At 57.6% G+C, this 24752-nt stretch overlaps 1 protein-coding gene across 1 annotated transcript in view; it reads right to left on the reverse strand.

The window, feature by feature from the left end:
- ARHGAP24 (Rho GTPase activating protein 24) overlaps positions 1 to 23740 on the reverse strand; it is a 41019-nt gene extending 17279 nt beyond the window's left edge. Inside the window, 2 exon segments of the mRNA XM_068168037.1 lie at positions 5716 to 5923; positions 23616 to 23740. Coding sequence (XP_068024138.1) covers positions 5716 to 5923; positions 23616 to 23721 — 314 coding nt within the window. The 5' untranslated portion in view covers positions 23722 to 23740.
- Between the last annotated feature and the right edge of the window lie 1012 nt (positions 23741 to 24752).

The following is a 24752-nucleotide window of genomic DNA, read 5'->3' on the forward strand; positions in this document are numbered from 1 at the left end:
GGGGCTGTGCTGCTCCCTGGGCTTGTCCTTCCCCAGCTGCAGGACTCTGCCCTTAGTCAATGGCATTGGGCTACTCCCTGCCCAGCTCTGCAGCCTGCCCAGGGCAGCCTGGATGACAGCACAGCCTGCTGGCCTGGCAGCCACTGCTCCCAGTTAGGTACCACCAGCAAAGTGGCTGAGGGGACACTCACTACATTCATCCCTGTTTGTCAGTGGCAAGGGAAATGCAGGGCTGCCTTTTACTGCTGTGGTTTTAGACCACAGCTGGCACACCAAACCCACCTCTGGAACCAAAACCCATTCACACAACCACAGAGCTGGCAGGGCTGGAAGGGAGCTCCAGGCTCAGCCAGCCCCAACCCCCTGCCACGGGCAGGGACACCTCACACCACAGCAGCTTGCTCACAGCCACCTCCAGCCTGGCTGCAAACACCTCCAGCCAGGAGGCTTCCACCACCTCCCTGGGCAGCCTGGGCCAGGCTCTCACCACCCTCCTGCCCAACAACTTCTTCCTCACAGCCAAGCTCCAGCTCCCCACTTCTAGTTCTACCCATTTCTATTTCTCTTCATGCAAATCTACTCCAGATGTTCCTTCTCTGCCAAGAGCTAAACCCAGAGCCTCTTCCAGCAGGACATCAATTAAGAGTGATTTAATGACCCTCCCATCACACTAGAAACTGTCTCCTAAGGAGCAGTAAATTGTTAGCCTGAGTCTTTATGTTGTGCCATACAGAGAGGCTGTTCCTGCTGACTGGGAGGAGAGCTGGAATCAGGAAGGATGCAGAAGAGGCTCAGGGATACATAGCTGAGGAGCAGGTTGTGAGGGCAAGGGCAGGGAGCTAGGAAGAGGCAGAAACAAGCAGGCCACAGGCCACTTGAGTTTGGCTACAACCAGCTGAGCAGGAAAGACTTCATCCCACAGGAGAGGGTTCTGGTTATGGCAGTGAGGCTGGGAAGGGGTCTGGAGCACAGCCCTGTGAGGATGAGGCTTCCACCACCTCCCTGGGCAGCCTGGGCCAGGCTCTCACCACCCTCCTGCCCAACAACTTCTTCCTCACAGCCAAGCTCCAGCTCCCCACTTCTACTTCTGCTCCAGCCCCCCCCACTCCTAGCCCTCCCTCACCCCCTCCAAAGTCCCTCCCCAGCTTGCTTGCAGCCCCCTGCAGCTCCTGCAAGGCCACCAGAAGGTCTCCTGGGAGCCTTCTCCTCTCCAGCCTGCACAACCCCAACTCTCTCAGGCTGTGCTCACAGCAGAGCAGCTCCAGCCCTCTGCTCCTCCTCCTGGCCCTGCTCTGGACACCTTCCAGCCCCTCCAGAGCCTTCCTGGCACAGAGGCTCCAGAGCTGGCCCCAGAGCTGCAGCTGTGGGCTCAGCAGAGTGGAGCAGAGGGGCAGAATCCCCTCCCTGGCCCTGCTGGCCACACTTCTCTTGCTGCAGCCCATATGATCCTGCCTTTGGTTTTACTTTCAATTCTGCACCTTTAGCAGCCTTGCAGTACCTGAAGGGCTCCAGGAGAGCTGGGGAGGGACTTTGGACAAGGGCTGGGAGTGCCAGGATGAGGACCAATGGCTTTGAGATGGGAGAGGAGAGATTGAGAATGAAGATCAGGAAGGAATTTTTGAGAGTGAGGCTGGGGAGACTCTGGCACAGGCTGCCCAGGGAGGCTGTGGCTGCCTCCTGCCTGGAGGTGTTTAAGAAGAGCCTGGATGAGGCCCTTGGTGCCATGGTTGAGTTGATCAGATGGTGCTGGGGGAGAGGTTGGACTTGATGCTCTCAAAGGTCCAACCTGGTTAATTCTATTCTATTTCAAAGCATCTCCCCTCCCTCTGAGGGCTTTTGATCTCTGTGCACTTCCACACAGGGGACAATGTCACCCTGACCAATGGCAAAGTACTCAAAGCTCAGCTCTTTTTATTGGCTCCAATCCTGATGACAGCAGAGAGTCATTCCCCCAGCCAGAGCTGCTGACCTGGAACAGCTACAGGAGTGTGACCTGGATTTCATCCTGCTCAGTGCCACCACCAGCCAACACTTCAGCTCAGTCCTACCTGCAGCAGTCTCTCTCTTGTGTTTGAGAGCAAGCAAAGTGTAGCTCAATACACAGAACCCAGGCAGGCTTTGGCACCAGCAGGTTTTGGCTCATAACAACATATCAATGTCTGTCCCCTCCCTGGGGGGGTTCAAGGCCAGGCTGGATGAGGCCCTGAGCAAGCTGGGGCTGGTGGGAGGTGTCCCTGCCCATAGCAGGGGGTTGGAACTGGATGAGCTTGGAGGTCCCTTCCAACCCAAACCATTCTATGAATGTCTGAACCAATGAAGATGAATCTATGAACCATGGCAGCTCTGGAGCCCTCAACACAGGGAGGACCTGGGCCTGATGGAGAGGGCTCCAGAGGAGGCCATGAAAAGCATCAGGGGTTGGAGCAGCTCTGCTGTGGGGCCAGGCTGAGGGAGCTGGGGGTGTTGAGCCTGCAGAAGAGAAGGCTGCAGGCAGAGCTGAGAGCAGCTCCCAGGCCCTGCAGGGGCTGCAAGCAGGCTGCAGAGGGACTGCTGCCAAAGGGCTGCAGGGACAGCCCCAGGGGCAATGGTTGGAGATGAGAGCAGAGCAGATGGAGATTGGATGTGAGGAACAAGTTCTGCCCCAGGAGGCTGCTGGAAGCCTGCAAGAGGTTGCCCAGGGAGGTGGTTGTGGCCCCATGGCTGGAGAGTTTGCAGGGGAGGCTGGAGAGGGCTCTGGGCAAGCTGCTGCAGTGGAGGATGTCCCTGCTGAGGGCAGGGGCTTGGCCTGGAGGGGCTCTGCAGCTCCCTTCCAGCCTGGACCATCCTATGATTCCATCATTAAACAGTGGATCTGAAAGCTCCCAAGAGAAAGCAAACCTGGAGCCCTGATGTGTTTAATCCTTTTCTCTTTCCAAAGGCTCAACTTGCTCAGCAGGCTGCAGCTGACCTAGAGCTCAGCAAAACCAGAAGAAAAGTTCCCCCCAAAACATGGGTGGCAGGCAGGGAGGCACTTGGTAAAGGCTGACAGATGAACTGTGTGTCCAGTTCTGGGGCCTTCAGTTTAAGAAGGACATTGAGCTGCTGGAAGGTGTCCAGAGAAGGGCAAGAAAGCTGGGGAGGGGTCTGGGGCACAAGGCTGGGGAGGGGTCTGGGGCACAGCCCTGTGAGGAGAGGCTGAGGGAGCTGGGGTTGCTTAGCCTGGAGAAGAGGAGGCTCAGGGGAGACCTTCTTGCTCTCTCCAACTCCCTGCAGGGAGGTTGGAGCCAGCTGGGGGTTGGTCTCTTCTCCCAGGGACAGCAGCAGTCTCTTCTCTGGGGGGCAGCAGCAGAACAAGAGGACACAGTCTCAAGCTGTGCCAGGGGAGGTTGAGGCTGGAAGGGAGGAGAAAGTTCTTCCCACAAGAGGAATTGGCCACTGGGATGAGCTGCCCAGGGAGGTGGTGGAGTCCCCATCCCTGGAGGTGTTCAAGAAAAGGATTGGATGTGGCACTTGGTGCCATGGGTTAGTTGTCAGGAGGGGTTGGGTGACAGCTTAGACTTGATCACCTCTGAGGTCTTTTCCAACCTTATTGATTCTATGAACTTCACCTCCACAGCCTACCAATGGAACAAGAGGGTGGAGGGAAACAAAACAAAACCCCAGGCAATGCCTCTTGGAAGCAATGGCAGAGATCCAAGAGGCTTTCTGACCTCTGGAGCTAAAGCTGAGCCTCTCAAAGCCCAGGTCTGAGCAAGCCACCAGCAGAAGGACCCTTCCCAAGCAGAGACACAAGGTCAAGGTTCCACCAACGCTGCTTCAGAAGCAGAGCTGCAGGAGCAGCAATGTCTGGGCAGCTCCTGCTGCTGCTGCTTGTAATTGCTGTGGAGGAGGAGCTGATCTGCCTCCCAACCAGCAGCACCATGCAAAATCCCTGCTCCAGTTCCTCTGCCTGGTCCTGGGGCTCACTGCTTTCTGCTACAGATGGTACCAGATGGCCTTGCAGTAAAAACATCCCCAAACACCAGCCACAGATCCACACACACAACACAACTGATGTGGATGAGGCTTGGCCTCATCTCTTTTGGATAGGCAGAGCTTGGGCACCTCTCTTGGGAGGGTGCTCAGCACAACATCTCCCTGCAGCCTGTGGGGGGCTCCTTGTCTCAGGCATTTAACTCACAATCATCACAGACTCACTGAATGGGTTGGGTTGGACAGAGACTTCAAAATCATCCAGCTCCAACCCTGCCACCATGGGCAGGGACACCTCCCACCAGCCCCAGCTTGCTCAAGGCCTCATCCAGCCTGGCCTTGAACCCCTCCAGGCAGGAGGCAGCCACAGCCTCCCTGGGCAACCTGTGCCAGAGTCTCCCCAGCCTCACTCCCAACAATTCCTTCCCCATCTCCACTCTCAGTCTCTCCTCTCCCAGCTCAAAGCCATTGTTCCTCAGCCTGGCACTCCCAGCCCTTGGCCAGAGTCCCTCCCCAGCTCTCCTGGAGCCCTTCAGGTACTGGGGGGCTGCTCTGAGGTCTCCCTGCAGCCTTCTCCTCTCCAGGGTGCACAGCCCCAGCTCTCCCAGCCTGGCCCCACAGGAGAGGTTCTTCAGCCCCCTGATTATATTCGTGTCCTCCTCTGGATCCTCTCCAACAAGTCCAGGTCTTAGCATAGAATCAATAAGGCTGGAAAAGACCTCAAAGGTCATCAAGTCCAACCTGGCACCCAGCACCTCCTGACAACTAAACCATGGCTCCAAGTGCCACATTCAATCCCCTTTTGAACACCTCCAGGGATGGGGACTCCACCACCTCCCTGGGCAGCACATTCCAATGGCTAACAACTCTTTATCCTCACCTCCAGCCTCAACCTCCCCTGGCACAGCCGGAGACTGTGTCCTCTTGTTCTGGTGCTGGGGGCCTGGCACAAGAGACCAACCCCCAGCTGGCTACAACCTCCCTGCAGGGAGTTGGAGAGAGCAAGAAGGTCTCCCCTGAGCCTCCTCTTCTCCAGGCTAAGCAACCCCAGCTCCCTCAGCCTCTCCTCACAGGGCTGTGCCCCAGACCCCTCCCCAGCTTTGTTGCCCTTCTCTGGACACCTTCCAGCAGCTCAACCTCTTTCCTAACCTCAGGAGCCCAGAACTGGACACAGGATTCAAGCTGTGGCCTCAGCAGTGCTGAGCACAGGGCACAAGGACTTCCCTGCTCCTGCTGGCCACACTCTTCCTGACCCAGGCCAGGATGCCCTTGGCCTTCTTGGCCACCTGGGCACACTGCTGGCTCATGTTTAGGCAGCTGTCCCCCAGCACCCCCAGGTCCCTCTCTGCCTGGCTGCTCTCAGCCACTCTGCCCCCAGCCTGTAGCTCTGCCTGGGGTTGCTGTGGCCAAAGTGTAGCCCCTGGCACTTGGACTTGTTGAATGCCATCCTGTTGGCCTCTGCCCATCTGCCCAGCCTGGCAAGGTCCCTCTGCAGAGCTCTGCTCCCCTCTAACAGATCCACACCTGCTCCCAGCTTGGTGTTGTCTGCAAGCTTACTACTGGTGTGCTCAATCCCATTAACCAGGTGAGATTTGCCTTGGCTCACTCATGTGTGGCTCCCAGCCAGGCCAGAGCCACCCAGGATCTCACCTTGCTGGCTGCCCACCAGCACCGCCCCGTCCGTCCCCTCCTGCCTCCGCCTGCGGCAGGCAGCACCGCAGCCCCGGGGCTGGGGGGCAGCGGGGGCCAGCTGGAGGCTCTTACCTGTCGAAGGCAGGCTTCTCCCCGCAGTCAAAGGCGTCCTGCAGCTCCTTGACCAGGTTGGCCTGGCCGGGCAGGCGGAAGAGGCCTTCCTCCCTCAGCCCCCGCTGCCGGATGAAGTCCACGCACTGCTCCACCAGCATGGGCGCCGGGCGGCTGCCGAAGCGCTTCTCATAGCGCACCGTCTCCTCCAGCCTCTGCCCGAAGATGCCTGCACAGGGAGCACACACAGCCTGCACTCAGCCTGGGGACACTCACACCGGCACCCCCCCCGCCCTGCACACCTTCCAGCCCCTCCACAGCCTTCCTGCCACACAGGCTCCAGAGCCGGCCCCAGAGCTGCAGCTGTGGGCTCAGCAGAGTGGAGCAGAGGGGCAGAATCCCCTCCCTGGCCCTGCTGGCCACACTTCTCTTTATTTAGAATGGAATAAACCAAACCAGGTTGGAAGAGACCTTCAAGATCATCCTGTCCAACCCATCAACCAACCCAACCCACCCAAACAGCTAACCCATGGCACCAAGCACCCCAGCAAGTCTCCTCCTGAACTCCTCCAGTGATGGGGACTCCACCACCTCCCTGGGCAGCCCATTCCAATGGGCAATCTCTCTCTCTGTGTAGAACTTCCTCCTCACCTCCAGCCTAAACCTCCCCTGGTGCAGCTTGAGTCTGTGTCCTGTTGTTCTGGTACCGGCTGCCTGGGAGAAGAGACCAACCTCTGCCTGTCTACAACCTCCCTGCAGGTAGTTGGAGAGAGCAAGAAGGTCTCCCCTGAGCCTCCTCTTCTCCAGGCTAAGCAACCCCAGCTCCCTCAGCCTCTCCTCACAGGGCTGTGTTCCAAACCCCTCACCAACTTCATTGCCCTTCTCTGGACACATTCCAGCAAGTCAACCTCCTTCCTAAACTGAGGGGCCCAGAACTGGACACAGTACTCGAGGTGTGGCCTAACCAGTGCAGTGCACATGGGCAGAATGACCTCCCTGCTCCTGCTGGCCACACTCTCCCTGATGCAGGCCAGGATGCCATTGGCCCTCTTGGCTGCCTGGGCACACTGCAGGCTCATGTTCAGCCTGCCATCGACCAGCACCCCCCAGGTCTCTCTCTGCCTGGCTGCTGTCAGCCACTCTGTCCCCAGCCTGTAGCTCTGCATGGGGTTGTTGTGGCCAATGTGCAGCCCCTGGCACTTGGATGTGTTCAATCTCCTGCCCTTGGATTCTGCCCATCTGTCCATCTTGCCATCACACTGCCCATCTTGCTGCAGCCCAGGCTCTGCTTGGCTCTCTGGAGCCTCCGTCATAAGAGTGTCCCAAGAAGGGCCAGGAGGAGGAGCAGAGGGCTGGAGCTGCTCTGCTCTGAGCACAGCCTGAGAGAGTTGGGCTTGTGCAGGCTGGAGAGGAGAAGGCTCCCAGGAGACCTTCTGGTGGCCTCCCAGGAGCTGCAGGGGGCTGCAAGCAAGCTGGGGAGGGACTTTGGAGGGGGTGAGGGAGGGCTAGGAGTGGGGGGGCTGGAGCAGAAGTAGAAGTGGGGAGCTGGAGCTTGGCTGTGAGGAAGAAGTTGTTGGGCAGGAGGGTGGTGAGAGCCTGGCCCAGGCTGCCCAGGGAGGTGGTGGAAGCCTCCTGGCTGGAGGTGTTTGCAGCCAGGCTGGAGGTGGCTGTGAGCAAGCTGCTGTGGTGTGAGGTGTCCCTGCCCATGGCAGGGGCTTGGGGCTGGCTGAGCCTGGAGCTCCCTTCCAGCCCTGACAATTCTGTGATAACTTGTCCATCCTGCTCTAGTGTGTGCTATGACCTCTCAGTGTGATCTTCCCTTCAGGAGCCTCTGACAGCTCCTGGCTTTAACCACAAGGCCACTTTGCAACCACAATTAATCAGCACAGGACAGGTTCCTGCAGTGCTGTGATGTACAGCCACAGCTCATCCCCACTGGCAGCACAATTGGCAGCAGTAAGCCCTGTCCTGCTGGCTCTGCTTCCTTCCCTCCGTGCTGGCCTTCTTTAATCAGTGATGTGCACAACTGCAGAGGGAAAGAGGAAGCTCTCAACCCTCCCAGAGTGCTTTGAAACTGCTATTGACAATGACACTGCAGGCAAAAAGAGGCTTCACTGTCTCCCAATACACTCTGGGGGGTGGTTTGCTTTGAGTGGGGTGGGTTTGGTGGGGTGGGTTTGGTGGGGTGGGTTTTTCCTCCCCCCTTTCCCTTCATTTCAGAATTGTCTTTCAAAGCATGTTCATGGTATCACAGTATCAGTCAGGGTTGGAAGGATCATCTAGTTCCAACCCCCCTGCCATGGGCAGGGACACCCCACACTAGATCAGGCTGCCCAGAGCCTCATCCAGCCTGGGCTTAAACACCTCCAGGCTCCAGAGGAGGCCATGAAGATGATCAGAGGGCTGCAGAACCTCCCCTATGCGGCCAGGCTGGGAGAGCTGGGGCTGTGCAGCCTGGAGAAGAGAAGGCTGCAGGCAGACCTCAGAGCAGCCCTTGAGCAGGGGCACAGGAGAGCTGGGGAGGGACTTTGACAAGGGCTGGGAGTGCTAGAATGAGGGATAAAGACCCTGAGCTGGAAGAGAGGAGATTTAGACTGGAGATTAGGAAGGATGACACTGCCACAGGTTGCCCAGGGAGGCTGTGGCTGTCCTCTCCCTGGAGGGGTTGAAGGCCAGGCTGGAGGAGGCCTTGAGCAAGCTGGGGCTGGTGGGAGATGTCCCTGCCCATAGCAGGGGGGTAGGAACTGGATGAGTTCAAGTCCCTTCCAACCCAAACTCATTTTCTATTGAAAATGAAAGCAGAGGCTGAGTTCTGTGCACAGTGGGCAGAGAACCCTTCCCTGTGTGACTATAAATTGCTGAGGCACCAGAAGGCACTGAGGACAGGGCCACAGAATCATCACAGAACAGGAATCAACCAGGTTGGAAGAGACCTCAGAGCTCGTCAAGTCCAACCTCTCCCCTAGGCAGGTGGCAGGCAGCATTAGGATGCCTGTAACTGGGATGAGACAGCATTTTGGGGAGGGGACAAAGAGGGAGGTGGGAGGTAAGGAACATACAGGAGGTGACTTACATTAAATGGGCAAAAAGGTACTGGGGAAAGCTTCCAATCAACCTGCATCTGAGGAACCATAAAAGCTGATCCAAGGCAGAGGTAAGCAGGGACAGGAAGGGATAATAAAACTGCTCCAAATAGGAGACTCAAACTTCCCAGTTTTGGTGTTTCAGGGTAAAAATGGAGTGAGTGCTGAGGTGAAGAGTTAATGTAAGCAGCTCCCCAGGAGCCAGCAGTGGTCCCTGGCAGCCCAGAGGCAGCTGAGTGCTGAGCTGCAGCCAGAGCAGGGAGAGCAGCAGCACAGGGAGGGGATTCTGCCCCTCTGCTCTGCTCTGCTCAGCCCCCACCTGCAGCACTGCCTCCAGCTGTGGGGCCCCCAGCACAAGAAGGACCTGGAGCTGCTGGAGAGGGTCTAAAAGAGGCCATGAAGATGCTCAGAGGCTGCAGAACCTCCCCTGTGGGGCCAGGCTGGGAGAGCTGGGGCTGTTCAGCCTGGAGAGGAGAAGGCTGCAGGGAGACCTCAGAGCAGCCCTTGAGCAGGGGCACAGGAGAGCTGCGGAGGGACTTTGACAAGAGCAGAGAGTGATAGGCTGAGGAACAATGGCTTTGAGCTGGGAGAGAGGGGATTTAGACTGGAGATTAGGAAGGGTGAGGAGACCATGGGACAGGTTGCCCAGGGAGGCTGTGGCTGCCTCCTCCCTGGATGTGTTCAAGGCCAGGCTGGATGAGGCCTTGAGCAAGCTGGGGCTGGAGGGAGATGTCCCTGCCCATAGCAAGGGGTTGGAACTGTCCCTTCCAACCCAACCCATTCTATGAATCCAAGAATTGCCTCTGCTACTGACGGCAGTAAGGTGCACTGCACATTAAGGCACTTCCATTGAGACAACTAAAATCCCCATAGCTAGGAATGCCTGAAGGAGGGATGGGATGGGATGGGATGGGATGGGATGGGATGGGATGGGGTGGGATGGGATGGGATGGGATAAACCAGGTTGGAAAAGACCTCAGAGATCATCAAGTCCAACCTCTCCCCCAGCACCATCTGATCAACACAACCATGGCACCAAGGGCCTCAGCCAGGCTCTTCCTGAACACCTCCAGGGATGGGGACTCCACCACCTCCCTGGGCAGCACATCCCAATGGCCAATCTCTCTGTGAAGAATTTCTTCCTCCCCTCCAGCCTAAACCTCCCCTGGCACAGCTGGAGACTGTGTCCTCTTGCTCTGGTGCTGGGGGCCTGGGAGAAGAGACCAACCCCCACCTGGCTACAACCTCCCTGCAGGGAGTTGGAGAGAGCAAGAAGGTCTCCCCTGAGCCTCCTCTTCTCCAGGCTAAGCAACCCCAGCTCCCTCAGCCTCTCCTCACAGGGCTGTGCCCCAGACCCCTCCCCAGCTTTCTTGCCCTTCTCTGGACACCTTCAAGTCTCTCAATGTCCTTCCTAAACTGAGGGGCCCAGAACTGGACACAGGACTCAAGCTGTGGCCTCAGCAGTGCTGAGCACAGGGCACAAGGACTTCCCTGCTCCTGCTGGCCACACTCTTCCTGACCCAGGCCAGGATGCCCTTGGCCTTCTTGGCCCCCTGGGCACACTGCTGGCTCATGTTCAGGCAGCTGTCAATCAGCACCCCCAGGTCCCTCTCTGCCTGGCTGCTCTCAGCCACTCTGCCCCCAGCCTGTAGCTCTGCCTGGGGTTGCTGTGGCCAATGTGCAGCCCCTGGCACTTGGACTTGTTGAATGCCATCCTGTTGGCCTCTGCCCATCTGCCCAGCCTGGCAAGGTCCCTCTGCAGAGCCCTTCTGCCCTCTCACTGACCAACATCTGCTCCCAGCTTGGTGTCATCTGCAAATGTGCTGCTGACTGACTCCATCCCCTCCTCCAGATCATCAATGAAGATGTTACAGAGCCATGGCCACCACCATGGCCATTAAGCCACATCCCAAAGAGCCACGGGCAGAGGTTTCTCAAACACCTCCAGGGATGGGGACTCCCTTCCACTGCAGCAACCAGCCAGGAACAGCAATCAAAGCAAGCCCTGCTAACTCACACAAGCACTCAGGGTGGAAAAGACCCCTGAGGTCATCAGGTCCAACCATCAACCCTCCTCTGCCCAGCTCACCACTAAACTATATTGCTAAGTGCCACCTCTAAATGACCTTTAAACACACCCAAGAGGTGTTGGAAGGGACCCTTGAAGGTCCTCTTGTCCAACCCTTCTGCAGTCAGCAGGGGCATCCCCAACCAGATCAGGCTGCTCAGGTTGAATCCTGTCTGTCTCCAGGGGCAGGGCCTCCACCACCTCCCTGGGGGGGACAGCTCCTGTTGTAATCCAAACCCAAGCTTCTCCTCCTGCATCTCAGTGTCTCCAGACCCCAGAGCTGCACAAACTCACAGACACTGGGGGTTGAACTCAATCTCTGGAGGTCCCTTCCAACCCTTAACATGATTTATATATCATAGAGCATAGAATTAACCAGGTTGGAACAGACCTCAGAGCTCATCCAGTCCAACCTCTCACCCAGCACCATCTGATCCACTCAACCATGGCACCAAGGCTCTTCTTAAACACCTCCAGGGATGGTGAACATTCTGTGAGCTGTGGTTTCTCCTGGGGCCAGAGTGCCAGAGGGGTCACAAACAAACATGACATCCTGGCTGGGATCAGCAATGCTGTGTCCAGGTGGTGGCACTTGGAGCCAGGGTTGAGTTAGTCAGGAGGTGTTGGGTAGTAGGTTGGCCTTGATGAGCTCTGAGGTCTTTTCCAACCTTATTGATTCTATGATTCCAGCAGCAGCAGGGAGGGGACTGTGCCCTGGGGCTCAGCTCTGGGGAGGCCACCCCTGGAGAGCTGCCTTCAGCTTGGGGCAGCTCAGTGCCAGAGAGCTGGGGAGGTGCTGGAGCCAGGGCAGAGCAGGGCAGGGAAGCTGGGAAGGGCCTGGAGGATCAATGTGGTGAAGAGCAACCAAAGGAGCTGGGGATGAAACAGAGGAGGCTGAGGGGAGAGCTCACTGCTGCCTACAGCTACCTGAAAGGTCATTGTGGGGAGGCTGCTGCTGGTCTCTGCTCACAGGGAATTGGTGATAGAGTAAGAGGGAACAGCCTTAAGCTGCCACTGGGGAGGTTTAGACAGGACATTAGGAAAGGTTTTTTCCCCAGCCAGAGTGGTCAGGCACTGGAATGTGCTGCCCAGGGAGGTGGTGGAGTCCCCAAGCCTGGAGGGGTTTCAAGGTGGCTTAGATGTGGTGCTTGGGGCTGTGGTTTTGGGGTGAGCCTTGCAGAGCAGGGTTCTGGGTAGGACTTGGTGATCCTGAGGGTCTGTCCCCACCTGTATGCTTCTGTGGCTCTGTGACCAAGCAGAAACCTTGAGCTTGGCAGACTGCAGCAGCTCAGTGTCCCCACAGCTAGCAGGAGGCAGGGAGAGCTCCAGGATTCCAGTTCTGACCAGCCACTAGATTTAATCAGCAGGACTGCTGCTGCAGAGAGGCCCTTGCAGGACTTTCAAGCTATATCCAATTAAGCCAAGCTCAGGCAGAACATCAAAGAGGACAATCACATGCTGGGGAAGGGCATGCCCACTGCTTACTCATTAACTACAGCATTGCCATGGCAGGAGGCTGGCAAACATTAGCAGCACCTGGACTGCCAAAGCCCCACAGATAGCCATAAACCTCAGGAGAGACCAGGAGGGGGCTAGACCCAAACCACAGAGCCACAGAATGGTCAGGGCTGGAAGGGAGCTCCAGGCTCAGCCAGCCCCAACCCCCTGCCATGGGCAGGGACACCTCACACCACAGCAGCTTGCTCACAGCCACCTCCAGCCTGGCTGCAAACACCTCCAGCCAGGAGGCTTCCACCACCTCCCTGGGCAGCCTGGGCCAGGCTCTCACCACCCTCCTGCCCAACAACTTCTTCCTCACAGCCAAGCTCCAGCTCCCCAACTTCTACTTCTGCTCCAGCCCCCCCACTCCTAGCCCTCCCTCACCCCCTCCAAACTCCCTCCCCAGCTTGCTTGCAGCCCCCTGCAGCTCCTGCAAGGCCACCAGAAGGTCTCCTGGGAGCCTTCTCCTCTCCAGCCTGCACAAGCCCAACTCTCTCAGGCTGTGCTCACAGCAGAGCAGCTCCAGCCCTCTGCTCCTCCTCCTGGCCCTGCTCTGGACCCCTTCCAGCCCCTCCAGCTCCTCCCTGGCACAGAGGCTCCAGAGCTGGCCCCAGAGCTGCAGCTGTGGGCTCAGCAGAGTGGAGCAGAGGGGCAGAATCCCCTCCCTGGCCCTGCTGGCCACACTTCTCTTGCTGCAGCCCAGGCTCTGCTTGGCTCTCTGGGCTCCCTGCTGGCTCCTGTGGAGCTTCTCCTCCCCCAGCACCCCCAAGGCCTTTTCTCCAGGGCTGCTCTCCAGCCAGTCCCTGCCCAGCCTGTGGCAGTGCTTGGGATTGCCCTGAGCCAGCTGCAGGACCTTGGGTCAGGGCAGATGCTGCCTCTCTCTGCTCAGGGGTTGTGGCAGCACTGTGGCATTCCCAGGGGCAGCTGCTGCCAGCTGGAGCATGCTTTGAAAACCCAAGAGTGCTGTTAGTCAATGATTTCCCTAGCTGCTGAGCACAGGCAGGGGTCACTTCTCAAGTGCACTGTGTCCAAGATTCTGGTTCAGCCAGAAGAAGGAAGAAAGCTCTAGGCAGCAGCTCTGCCTCCTTGTTCTGCAAGGAACAGCTTCAAGAGGGCCACCTGCTGCCCTGGCTCCACCACAGCAGCTGTGCTCAGGGAGCCAGAAGGCTTCTGCCTTCCCCCAGCCACCCCTCAAGCACTCAGGTGAGGAGGGCATGAAGCACAGTGGGGTGATGCTTTCCACAGAGGGCCCACGAGTGGGCACGGGAGCATCTCCTCCAAGGAGAGGCTGAAGAGCAGACTGAGAGGAGATCTTCCCAGGGCTGATCAACAGCTACAGGGTGGGGGGCAAGAGGATGGAGCCAGCCTGTTGTCAGGGGTGCCCAGTGAGAGTACAAGGGGCAATGAGCACAAGCTGGAACCCAGGAGGTTTCACTTCAACACAAGGAGAAGCTTCACTGTGAGGGGCCCAGAGCCCTGGAGCAGGCTGCCCAGAGAAGTTGTGGAGTCTCCTGCTCTGGAGACATTCAAAACCTGCCTGGCCAAGTGCCTGTGCAACCTGACCTAGGCAAACCTGCTGTGTAGGAGGGGAGCTGGACTAGGGGATGTCCAGAGGTTGCTTCTAACCCCTGCCATGCTGGAATTCGGGGGGGATACCTGTGGGTACCTGTGTTACAGTCTCACAGTGTCACTAAGGTTGGAAGAGACCTCCAGGATCATTGAGTCCAACCTATCACCACAGACCTCATGACTAGACCATGGCACCAAGTGCCACATCCAATCCCCTCTGGAACACCCACAGTGCCATGGCCACAGGTTTCTTGAACACCTCCAGGGATGGGGACTCCACCACCTCCCTGGGCAGCATCTTCCAATCACAGAATCAATAAGGTTGGAAATGACCTCAGAGATCATCAAGTCCAACCTGTCACACAACACCTCCTGACAACTAAACCATGGCTCCAAGTGCCACATCTAATCCCCTCTTGAACACCTCCAGGGATGGGGACTCCACCTCCTCCCTGGGCAGCTCATTCCAGTGGCCAATTCCTCTTGCTGGGAAGAACTTTCTCCTCCCTTCCAGCCTAAACCTCCCCTGGCACAGCTTGAGACTGTGTCCTCTTGTTCTGCTGCTGGGGGCCTGGCAGAAGAGACCAACCCCCACCTGGCCACCACCTCCCTGTAAGGACATTGTTCCTTCCTCTGTGTCCTCCTGGCCAGCCTCCAGAAGGCCAGCACACCAGCAAGCAAGGAAGAGCTTGGCCTTGGGGAGGGGCAAGCAGCTCTCAGGGCTACCTCCCTTGGCCTGTGCAACCACAGGGAAGGCCTGGCTGCAAGTCCAGTTAATGTTCATCTTTCTGTTGACTTCAGAGGGGCCTGGGGCTAGTTAAACATGCACAGCCAGCACTCTGCAGCTCTCACCTCAGAGCCCTGTGACCAAGCTCTGGAGAGAACACATCTGTAAGAGGAAAGCCAACGAGCAGCATGGCCTCTGACACTGTGCTCATGACCCCAAGCACTGCAGCTTCACTTGGGAGCTGAAGACATAAAGAGCTTCAGAGGCAGAACTTATGGGGAAGGAATCACACAGCATCAACCAGCTTGGAAGAGACCTCCAAGATCATCAAGTCCAACTGACCACCCAACCCGGACTAATCAACCAGACCATGGCACCAAGGGCCTCATCCAGGCTCTTTTTAAACACCAGAACAAGAGGACACAGTCTCAAGCTGTGCCAGGGGAGGCTTGAGCTGGGTATTAGGAAGAAGTTCTTCCCAGCAAGAGAGATTGGCCACAGGAATGTGCTGCCCTGGGGGGTGGTGGAGTCCCCATCCCTGGAGGTGTTTAGGAAGAGCCTGGCTGAGGCCCTTGGTGCCATGGTTTAGTTGATCAGATGGTGCTGGGTGAGAGGTTGGACTGGATGATCTCAAAAGTCTTTTCCAACCTGGTCTATCCTATCCTATCCTATCCAAATGACTTCCAGGGATGTTGACCCCACGACCTCCCTGGGCAGCTCATCCCAATGGCCAATCTCTCTTTCTGTGAAGAGCTGCTTTCTAAGACCAAGCCTAAACCTCCCTTGGCACAGCTTGAGACTGTGTCCTCTTGTTCTGCTGCTGGGGGCCTGGGAGAAGAGACCAACCCCCAGCTGGCTACAACCTCCCTGCAGGGAGTTGGAGAGAGGAAGAAGGTCTCCCCTGAGCCTCCTCTTCTGCAGGCTAAGCAACCCCAGCTCCCTCAGCCTCTCCTCACAGGGCTGTGCCCCAGACCCCTCCCCAGCCTTGTGCCCCAGACCCCTCCCCAGCTTTCTTGCCCTTCTCTGGACACCTTCCAGCAGCTCAACCTCTTTCCTAACCTCAGGAGCCCAGAACTGGACACAGGACTCAAGCTGTGGCCTCAGCAGTGCTGAGCACAGGGCACAAGGACTTCCCTGCTCCTGCTGGCCACACTCTTCCTGACCCAGGCCAGGATGCCCTTGGCCTTCTTGGCCCCCTGGGCACACTGCTGGCTTGTGTCAAGCTGCTATCAACCAGAATCAAGCTCCTCATGGTGCAGCTGCACCCTGGGCATGCAGGCAGCTGCCTGCAGAGCTGTCAGTGAAGCTTTCATTCAGCTTGCAAACACTTCTTGAGTCCAAGCAGGGCACAGGGAGCTGTGACCCACACCGACACCTTGAAAGGCAGCAGCACACTCGTAGAATCATGGAACTGCTTGGCTTGGAAGTGCCCTCTGAGGTCACTGAGTCCAGCCATCAACCCAGCCCCACTGTGGCCACCAAACCATGCCCCACAGCTCAGGGAAATGACCCAAGCTTACAGTCACAGAGCTGGTTTTGGTTGGAAGAGATCACCTGGGCCACCAAACCGCGGCCCTCACTGCCATGGCCACGCATTTCTCCTCCACCACCCCCCTGGGCAGCCTCTGCCAATCCCTGACCACTCCTGCAGCAAAGCCATTTGTCCTTCCTGCACAGGCCTGCGTGTCCTCCTGGCCAGCCTGCTGGGGGAGTGAATGCCAGCCCCCAAGGGAAACGCTGGCCTCGGGGAGGGGAGGGCAAACATCTTTCAGTGCCACCTCAGCTGCAGGTGACAGCTGCTACCTGCTGCAGCTCTGCAGCAAGCCCCTCACTGGCTGCCACCCCTCCTTTGGAGGCATCACCCTCAGGAGCAGTGACACCACCACCTCACCACACACCCCCCCACCCTGGGGCTTGCAGGAGGACAAACTGTCAGCCCTGGAGGAACAGTTTAGGAAGGGGCAGGAAATGCAGGCTGGACTCTGTTTAAAGGTTGGACTCCATCATCTTGGAGGTCCCCTCCAACCAAAACAATCCTGCCAGCCTAAGATGGTTGGATGCACAGGAGCCCCTTCTCACACCCCAGCAAAATTCAGCCCTTCCACTTGCATTCCTCTGCCCACCAACATTCCCTCCTCACCATCCCACTCCACCCCCCCAAAATTTTCCTTCTCCTCATCACAGAGGCAGCTTCTCCCCACCTATGCCCAGCACCCTGGCACCTTGTCATCATGTGGCATAGCTCTTTCTCCTCATCACAGAGGCATCTTCTCCCCACCTATGCCCAGCACCCTGGCACCTCATCACCATGTGGCATAGCTCCTTCTCCTCATCACAGAGGTAGCTTCTCCCCACCTGTGCCCAGCAGCCTGGCACCTCATCACCATGTGGCATAGCTCTTTCTCAGAGCTGTGTTTTGCTGCCGGCTGGGATGTATTTTGCAAGCCAGCCTCCTCCTCCTCCTGCTGCTGCTCTGCTTCCACGGCGCTACGTGCACTGCAGAAGCAAAGTGCCTTTCCACATCCCTCTGCAGCAGGTAGAGTGGCAAGCAGAAGGCTGCAGGGCAGCAGGATGAAGTGGCAATGCAGTGCTTGAGCAGGGCAGCGCAGGGAAGGGTCACACTCCAGCGGCAATCTCCGGAGCCGAGCACCGAAGTCTCCTGCGCGGCTCCGCATTTATCACCTTGCTTTGCTCCCTCTCTTCTTCCCTCCTCTTCCCACACAGACAAAATGCAAAGCCAAACTCTTCCCCCCACCCATGCTGTGCCAGCCAAGCAGGAGACTCAGAGCACCACAGGTCTGATTTCTCCGCTCCTCTCACTGATTCGTGCCCCGCTCCGAGGCTCTGCGGTAACCTCCTGCCGAGCCACCCGGCCGGGGCAGCCCGTACAGGGAGCAGACAGCCCCAGCTGGGCAGCTCCAAGCAAACTGCACAGAGAGTTAAAGAAATCCCTCGTGGAATGTCGACACCTGCATCGTTTGATGCCCTCTCCTCTGCCCCTGCACAGACACACACACACAGAGCCCACCCCGGGCTTCCCCCGGCACCGCGGCTGGCAGAGCCGGCGAGGGACCTACCTTTACGGAAGCTAAAGCACCTCTTAATTCTCCTGTAGGTGGTTTTGGGGATGAAAGGAGCTGCTGCCAAGGCGCCGGGGCTGCGGACTCCAGCAGCATTCCTGTCTTCAGGCATCCCCACAGGCCGGAGCCTCCGCGTCCCTCCGAGCTGCCCTCTACCAGCCGCGCTCAGCCGGGCGGCGGAGCCTGCTCATCGCCGCTGCCCGCCGAGGACTTGGGCGAGCAGTGGATTTTTCCTCTGCGCTCTCCTAGATCCTGGGGAGGGCTCCCAGGGATTTTTGTGTTCTCTTCCCTTCCCCCCCCCCCCCCCCCCCTTCCCCACTCCTTTGGGGAACGATTTCCTTCCGTCTCTCGATTTCCTTTGGCTCCTTTTATTTCCCCAAGCAAGACAACTCTCTGTTATGCAATGGGCACAACAAAAGAGTTTCGACGAGGAGACGTAGCCTCTATTCAGACAGAAAATTCCTCCACAGATGGAAGGGCAGAAAGACCTCTTCCTCCCAGCAGAGCAGGGAGTTGACTGGCAGAGGCTCCAATTCCACGGGGAAAAGGTCAGCAGCTCAAGGGGACGGCGAAGAACAATACCCAAAAGGCCACCGAAGAATCCTCGGGGACGCCGCACTCCTCGCTGCCTCCCTTGATCTCCGCAGCTGAGTGGCAAAGCCAGCGGCACCTCTGCCCAGCAGGCTCCCTGTCCATAGCAGACTCCTCCCCGAGGCCTTTCACACCCCCAGCCTCCTCTCTGATGCTCTCCTGGGCTTCTCTCACGTCCTTCTGCCGCCTCTGAACTAGCGGAAGCCCTCCCGGGCGAGGCGCGTCAGCCGCGCAGGCAGCGCATCTCTGCCGGCGGGCTGCCGGGGAGGCGATGCCCGCACGCAGGGATGCTCTGCCGGCTGCCCGGCCGCGGCCCCTGGGCTGCTGGCACCACCCCGTGCGTGCGGCAGGTGCGGGCAGGAGGCTGGGCTGCTCCGCAGGTCCGGCTGCTCCGCAGGTCTGGCTGCTCCGGCTCCTCCAGCTGGCTCGGAGCTGACTTCAGGCAGCAGCTCAGGAGCAAGCAGGCTGCGGCTGGCTCCCGGGGGAGCTGCCAGACCTGACACTGCTGCCCCTGCTAGAACGCTCGCACTCCTTCCTCTCGCCTCCTTCCCTCCCTCACTCCCTCCCTCCTCCTCAGCTGCCAGCTCTGCAATTAAAGCCCAGGCCTTTCCCTCCCGTTAAAAGAAGAAATTGGCTTTTGCATCTAATCAGGAAAGGAATTCCGTGTGCAAACAGGCACTGCATGCCCTGCCTCATTTACATCTCGTTTCCCTTGCAGGATTTCCTTCCCCCCAACCCCCCTCCAGTCACCTTATTCTTTGGGTGCAAGCCCAAGCTGCCTTCTGAGCACCTTAAGCAGATTCCCACCTGCATCCCCCCCCCCCCCCCCCCCCCTCCCCTCCTTCCTTCTCCTCCTTCCAGCACAAGTTAACAACTAACAATTTAATGCTCTGGTTAATCATTTGCAGAGCTCCTTGCTCTGGTACCAGGAGTCCTCTCCCACTGCCAGACAAACTTTAAATAGCAGTGGCTCTCCAAGGCTCAGACAGGTCTGGTACTCCTGTGTACACACACACACACACAGAGCTTGTTTGCAGTGCTTCAAGGACTGGAACAGCCAAATGTGTTCCTCCAAGTGGCACCTGCCTAGCAGGACAGCAGGCTGCTGGGGTTGACCATTTAGAGCTGGGAGTTCAGGAAGGCAATAGAGAATTATAGACTGGGTTGGGTTGGAAGGGACCTTTAAAGGTCATCCAATCCAACACCCACCCCCCACACACACCCTGCAGTTGGAAAGGACATCCTCAACTAGGTCAGGTTGCTCAGAGCTCCATCAAACATGAGCTTGAGTATCTCCAGGGATGGGGCCTCCACCACCTCCCTGGGCAACCTGTTGCAGTGTTCATAGAATCACACAACTGTCAGGGTTGGAAGGGAGCTCCAGGCTCAGCCAGCCCCAACCCCCTGCCATGGGCAGGGACACCTCACACCACAGCAGCTTGCTCACAGCCACCTCCAGCCTGGCTGCAAACACCTCCAGCCAGGAGGCTTCCACCACCTCCCTGGGCAGCCTGGGCCAGGCTCTCACCACCCTCCTGCCCAACAACTTCTTCCTCACAGCCAATCTCCAGCCCCCCCACTCCTAGCCCTCCCTCACCCCCTCCAAAGTCCCTCCCCAGCTTGCTTGCAGCCCCCTGCAGCTCCTGCAAGGCCACCAGAAGGTCTCCTGGGAGCCTTCTCCTCTCCAGCCGGCACAAGCCCAACTCTCTCAGGCTGTGCTCACAGCAGAGCAGCTCCAGCCCTCTGCTCCTCCTCCTGGCCCTGCTCTGGACACCTTCCAGCCCCTCCAGAGCCTTCCTGGCACAGAGGCTCCAGAGCTGGCCCCAGAGCTGCAGCTGTGGGCTCAGCAGAGTGGAGCAGAGGGGCAGAATCCCCTCCCTGGCCCTGCTGGCCACACTTCTCTGGCTGCAGCCCAGGCTCTGCTTGGCTCTCTGGGCTGCAAGTGCTCCCTGCTGGCTCCTGTGGAGCTTCTCCTCCCCCAGCACCCCCAAGGCCTTTCCTTCAGGGCTGCTCTCCAGCCAGTCCCTGCCCAGCCTGTATTGGTGCTTGGGATTGCCCTGAGCCAGCTGCACCCCCCTGAGAGTCAAGAACTGCCCAATGTCAAACATGAAGCTGATGTCTTGCTCAACCCATTTGATGCTGGCAGCAACTACTTGTTGCTGGCTCCCCATCCTCCTGCAACTGCAACTTTCCTTTCTCCTCTTTATAGTCCATGTCACAGCTAAAAGGATGTGTAAGTTCAGTGGCCACAGCTCACCAAGGCAGGCCCTTGGGCAGCGTGGAGCAGAGGTGACCTCGTTGAGAGGGGTCAGCCTGCTGCAGCAGCTGTGGCAGCATCCATGCAGCAAGAGGGAATCAAAGCAGGAGTGTTTCTGGCCATGCATAATTACAGGGCAGTTAATGGGACTTAATGAGACCTTGCTCAGAAAGCTCAGACTGACAACACCAAGCAGCTAATAAAATGAGGGGCAGGACCAAACTGCAGTTCTTTCGAGCAGCCTGAGGGGGATCTGACCAATGCTGATCAATACTTCAAGGGTGGGGGTCAGGGGGACGGGGCCAGGCTCTGCTCAGTGGTGCCCAGGGACAGCACAAGGGGGGAGGGCACAAGTGGAACCTCAGAAGCTCATCTGAACATGAGGAGGAACTTAGAATCAGAGAATCAATAAGGTTGGAAGAGACCTCAGGGATCATCAAGTCCAAGCTGTCACCCAACACCTCCTGAATACTAGACCATGGCTCCAAGTGCCACATCCAATCCCCTCCTGAACACCTCCAGGGATGGGGACTCCACCACCTCCCTGGCCAGCTCATCCCAGTGGCCAATTCCTCTTGCTGGGAAGAACTTTCTCCTCCCCTCCAGCCTAAACTTCCCCTTGGCACAGCTTGAGACTGTGTCCTCTTGTTCTCTCAGCCTTTTCAAAGCCTGATAGAAGTGAATGTGAACTTAAAGGTGACAGAAACCTGGAGCAGGCTGCCCAGAGAGGTGGTGGAGCCTCTACCTCTGGAGACATTCAGAACCCTCCTGGGTGTGTTCCTCTGTGACCTTCTCCAGGTGCCCCTGGCCTTGGCAGGAGGGTTGGACTGGATGACCTCCAGAGGTCCCTTCCAACCCCTGCCATTGTGTGGTTCTGTGTAACAGTGACACATCCCATGATACTCCTGTGGGCTTGCTAGCCATGATCCAACCTTCTCTGTGGAGTCCCCATCCCTGGAGGTGTCCAAGAGGGGCTTGGAGGTGGCACTTGGAGCCATGGTTTAGCCATGAGGTCTGTGGTGACAGGTTGGGCTTGGGGATCTTTGAGGTCTCTTCCTGCCTGGGTGATTCTGGGATGCTGTTAGGTTGGGCTTGGTGATCTCTGAGGTCTCTTCCTGCCTAGGTGATTCTGGGATGCTGTTAGGTTGGGCTTGATCTCTGAGGTCTCTTCCTGCCTAGGTGATTCTGGGATGCTGTTAGGTTGGGCTTGATCTCTGAGGTCTCTTCCTGCCTAGGTGATTCTGGGATGCTGTTAGGTTGGGCTTGGTGATCTCTGAGGTCTCTTCCTGCCTAGGTGATTCTGGGATGCTGTTAGGTTGGGCTTGATCTCTGAGGTCTCTTCCTGCCTAGGTGATTCTGGGATGCTGTTAGGTTGGGCTTGGTGATCTTTGAGGTCTCTTCCTGCCTAGGTGATTCTGGGATGCTGTTAGGTTGGGCTTGGTGATCTCTGAGGTCTCTTCCTGCCTAGGTGATTCTGGGATGCTGTTAGGTTGGGCTTGGTGATCTCTGAGGTCTCTTCCTGCCTAGGTGATTCTGGGATGCTGTTAGGTTGGGCTTGGTGATCTCTGAGGTCTCTTCCTGCCTAGGTGATTCTGGGATGCTGTTAGGTTGGGCTTGGTGATCCCTGAGGTCTCTTCCTGCCTAGGTGATTCTGGGATGCTGTTAGGTTGGGCTTGGTGATCTCTGAGGTCTCTTCCTGCCTAGGTGATTCTGGGATGCTGTTGGGTTGGACTTGGTGATCTCTGAGGTCTCTTCCTGCCTAGGTGATTCTGGGATGCTGTTGGGTTGGGCTTGGTGATCTCTGAGGTCTCTTCCTGCCTAGGTGATTCTGTGAACATGAAATCCCAGCCCATGGTCCATCCATCCTTATGCTCTGCAGGGAGTCAGCTGTCTGCTTCCCAATACAAACAACCCTGAGTCACTGCCTTTGCTCAAGCACCACAGAAGCATCCAGGTTGGAACAGACCCTCAGGATCACCAAGTCCAACCATTAACCCTGCTCACCCTGAAACCATAGCCCCAAGCACCACATCCACATCAAGAAACCTGAGAAGAGAGCCAAAAGGAAAGTGTTTCAACTGCAGAGGAACACAAACAGCAGCCCAAGGACTTGCTTGATGCAAATCAGCATGGAAAGACTTCAGTGAGGCCTTCTTAGCTGGCATTAAACCCTCCTGTACACCCAGGAGGGTGTCCTGGGAAATTCATGGTGGCTGGAAGGATTCCCAGCTGTACACCAGAAATAGCTCTTGCCCTATAAAAGCAAATGAGGGGCTGGGGAAGGGAGTAGAGGGTCAGGACTCAGGAGATTTGGGTTCTAATCATAGCTCTGTGCCTGGACTCAAGCTAGAAATGGAGTTTCAGCTAATCTCAGCTCCTCTCCTGCAAAGAACTGGTTAGGCCACACCTTGAGTCCTGTGTCCAGTTCTGGGCTCCTTAGGTTAAGAAGGACATTGAGAGACTTGAAGGTGTCCAGAGAAGAGCAAGGAGGCTGGGGAGGGGTCTGGGGCACAGCCCTGTGAGGAGAGGCTGAGGGAGCTGGGGTTGCTTAGCCTGGAGAAGAGGAGGCTCAGGGGAGACCTTCTTGCTCTCTCCAACTCCCTGCAGGGAGGTTGGAGCCAGCTGGGGGTTGTCACTTCCACCAACAGAACAAGAGGACATAATCTCAAGCTGTGCCAGGGGAGGATTAGGCTGGAGGTGAGGAGAAAGTTCTTCCCAGCAAGAGGAATTGGGCACTGGGATGAGCTGCCCAGGGAGGTGGTGGAGTCCCCATCCCTGGAGGTGTTCAAGAGGGGCTTGGCTGTGGCACATGGAGCCATGGTTTAGTATTCAGGAGGTGTTGGGTGCCAGGTTGGACTTCATGATCTTTGAGGTCTTTTCCAACCTCATTGATTCTGTGATTCTAAGATCTCCAGGGAGGTTAACTCAGCCTGCTGTGAGAGATGCAGACCATCCTGCTCCCCTGCCCTTCCAAGCTGTGAGTGAGGCAGCAGAGCAGAGCCTTTGTGCACCCGAGGGGGGCTCGGCTGGCCCCCGAGCGACTCACCTCCTCCGAAGGGCGCCCAGATGACCCTGCGGATGGATCTCACCCAGTCCTCCATGTCGCTCTGGGTGCTGGCCATGAGCAGGTAGGTCTCATGGTTGGCTGTCATCCGCTCCCGCTCCGCCCCTGCAACACAGCAAGCAGCCTGCAGCCGGCTGGACCACGGCCCCGCGCCTGGGCCACAGCCCCGCTCCCGAGCCACCATCCGCACAGCGGCAGGGAGAGGGGGAGAGGGGGGGGGAAAGGGGGGAAAAGGGGAAGGGGGGAAAAGAAAAGGGGAAGGGGGGAAAAGAAAAGAGGAAGGGGGGAAAAGAAAAGGGGAAGGGGGGGAAAAGAAAAGGGGAAGGGGGGAAAAGAAAAGGGGAAGGGGGGAAAAGAAAAGGGGAAGGGGGGAAAAGAAAAGGGGAAGGGGGAAAAGAAAAGGGGAAGGGGAGAAAAGAAAAGAGGAAGGGGGGAAAAGAAAAGGGGAAGGGGGAAAAGAAAAGGGGAAGGGGGGAAAAGAAAAGGGGAAGGGGGGAAAAGAAAAGGGGAAGGGGGGAAAAGAAAAGGGGAAGGGGGGAAAAGAAAAGGGGAAGGGGGTAAAGAAAAGGGGAAGGGGGGAAAAGAAAAGGGGAAGGGGGGAAAAGAAAAGGGGAAGGGGGGGAAAAGAAAAGGGGAAGGAGGGAAAAAAGGGGAAGGAGGGAAAAAAGGGGAAGGAGGGAAAAAAGGGGAAGGAGGGAAAAGAGGAAGGGGGGAAAAAGGGGAAGGGGGAAAAAGGGGGGAGAGGAGGGGAAAAGGGAATCAAAGGGAAAAGGGACCTCTGGAGAGCATCAGATCCAACCCCCCTGCCAAGGCACCTAGAGAAGGTCACCCAGGAACACATCCAGGAGGGTGCTGAATGTCCCCACAGATGGAGACTCCACCACCCCTGGGGGCAGCCTGCCCCAGGCCTCCCTCACCCTTACAGCACACAAGTTCCTCCTCATCTTCAGAGGAGCTTCTGAGCTTCCACTTTGTGCCCTTCCCCCTTGGGCTGTCCCTGGGCACCACTGAGCAGAGCCTGGCCCCATCCCCGTGACCCCCACCCTTGAAGGATTGATCAGCATTGATCAGATCCCCCTCAGGCTGCTCTGCTCCAGGCTAAGCAGCCCCAGGGCTCTC

The sequence above is a fragment of the Melanerpes formicivorus genome, unplaced genomic scaffold (assembly GCF_026170545.1).
Source record: "Melanerpes formicivorus ecotype bairdi unplaced genomic scaffold, bMelFor1.0.p_v2 SCAF_129, whole genome shotgun sequence".
Classification (NCBI taxonomy): domain Eukaryota; kingdom Metazoa; phylum Chordata; class Aves; order Piciformes; family Picidae; genus Melanerpes; species Melanerpes formicivorus.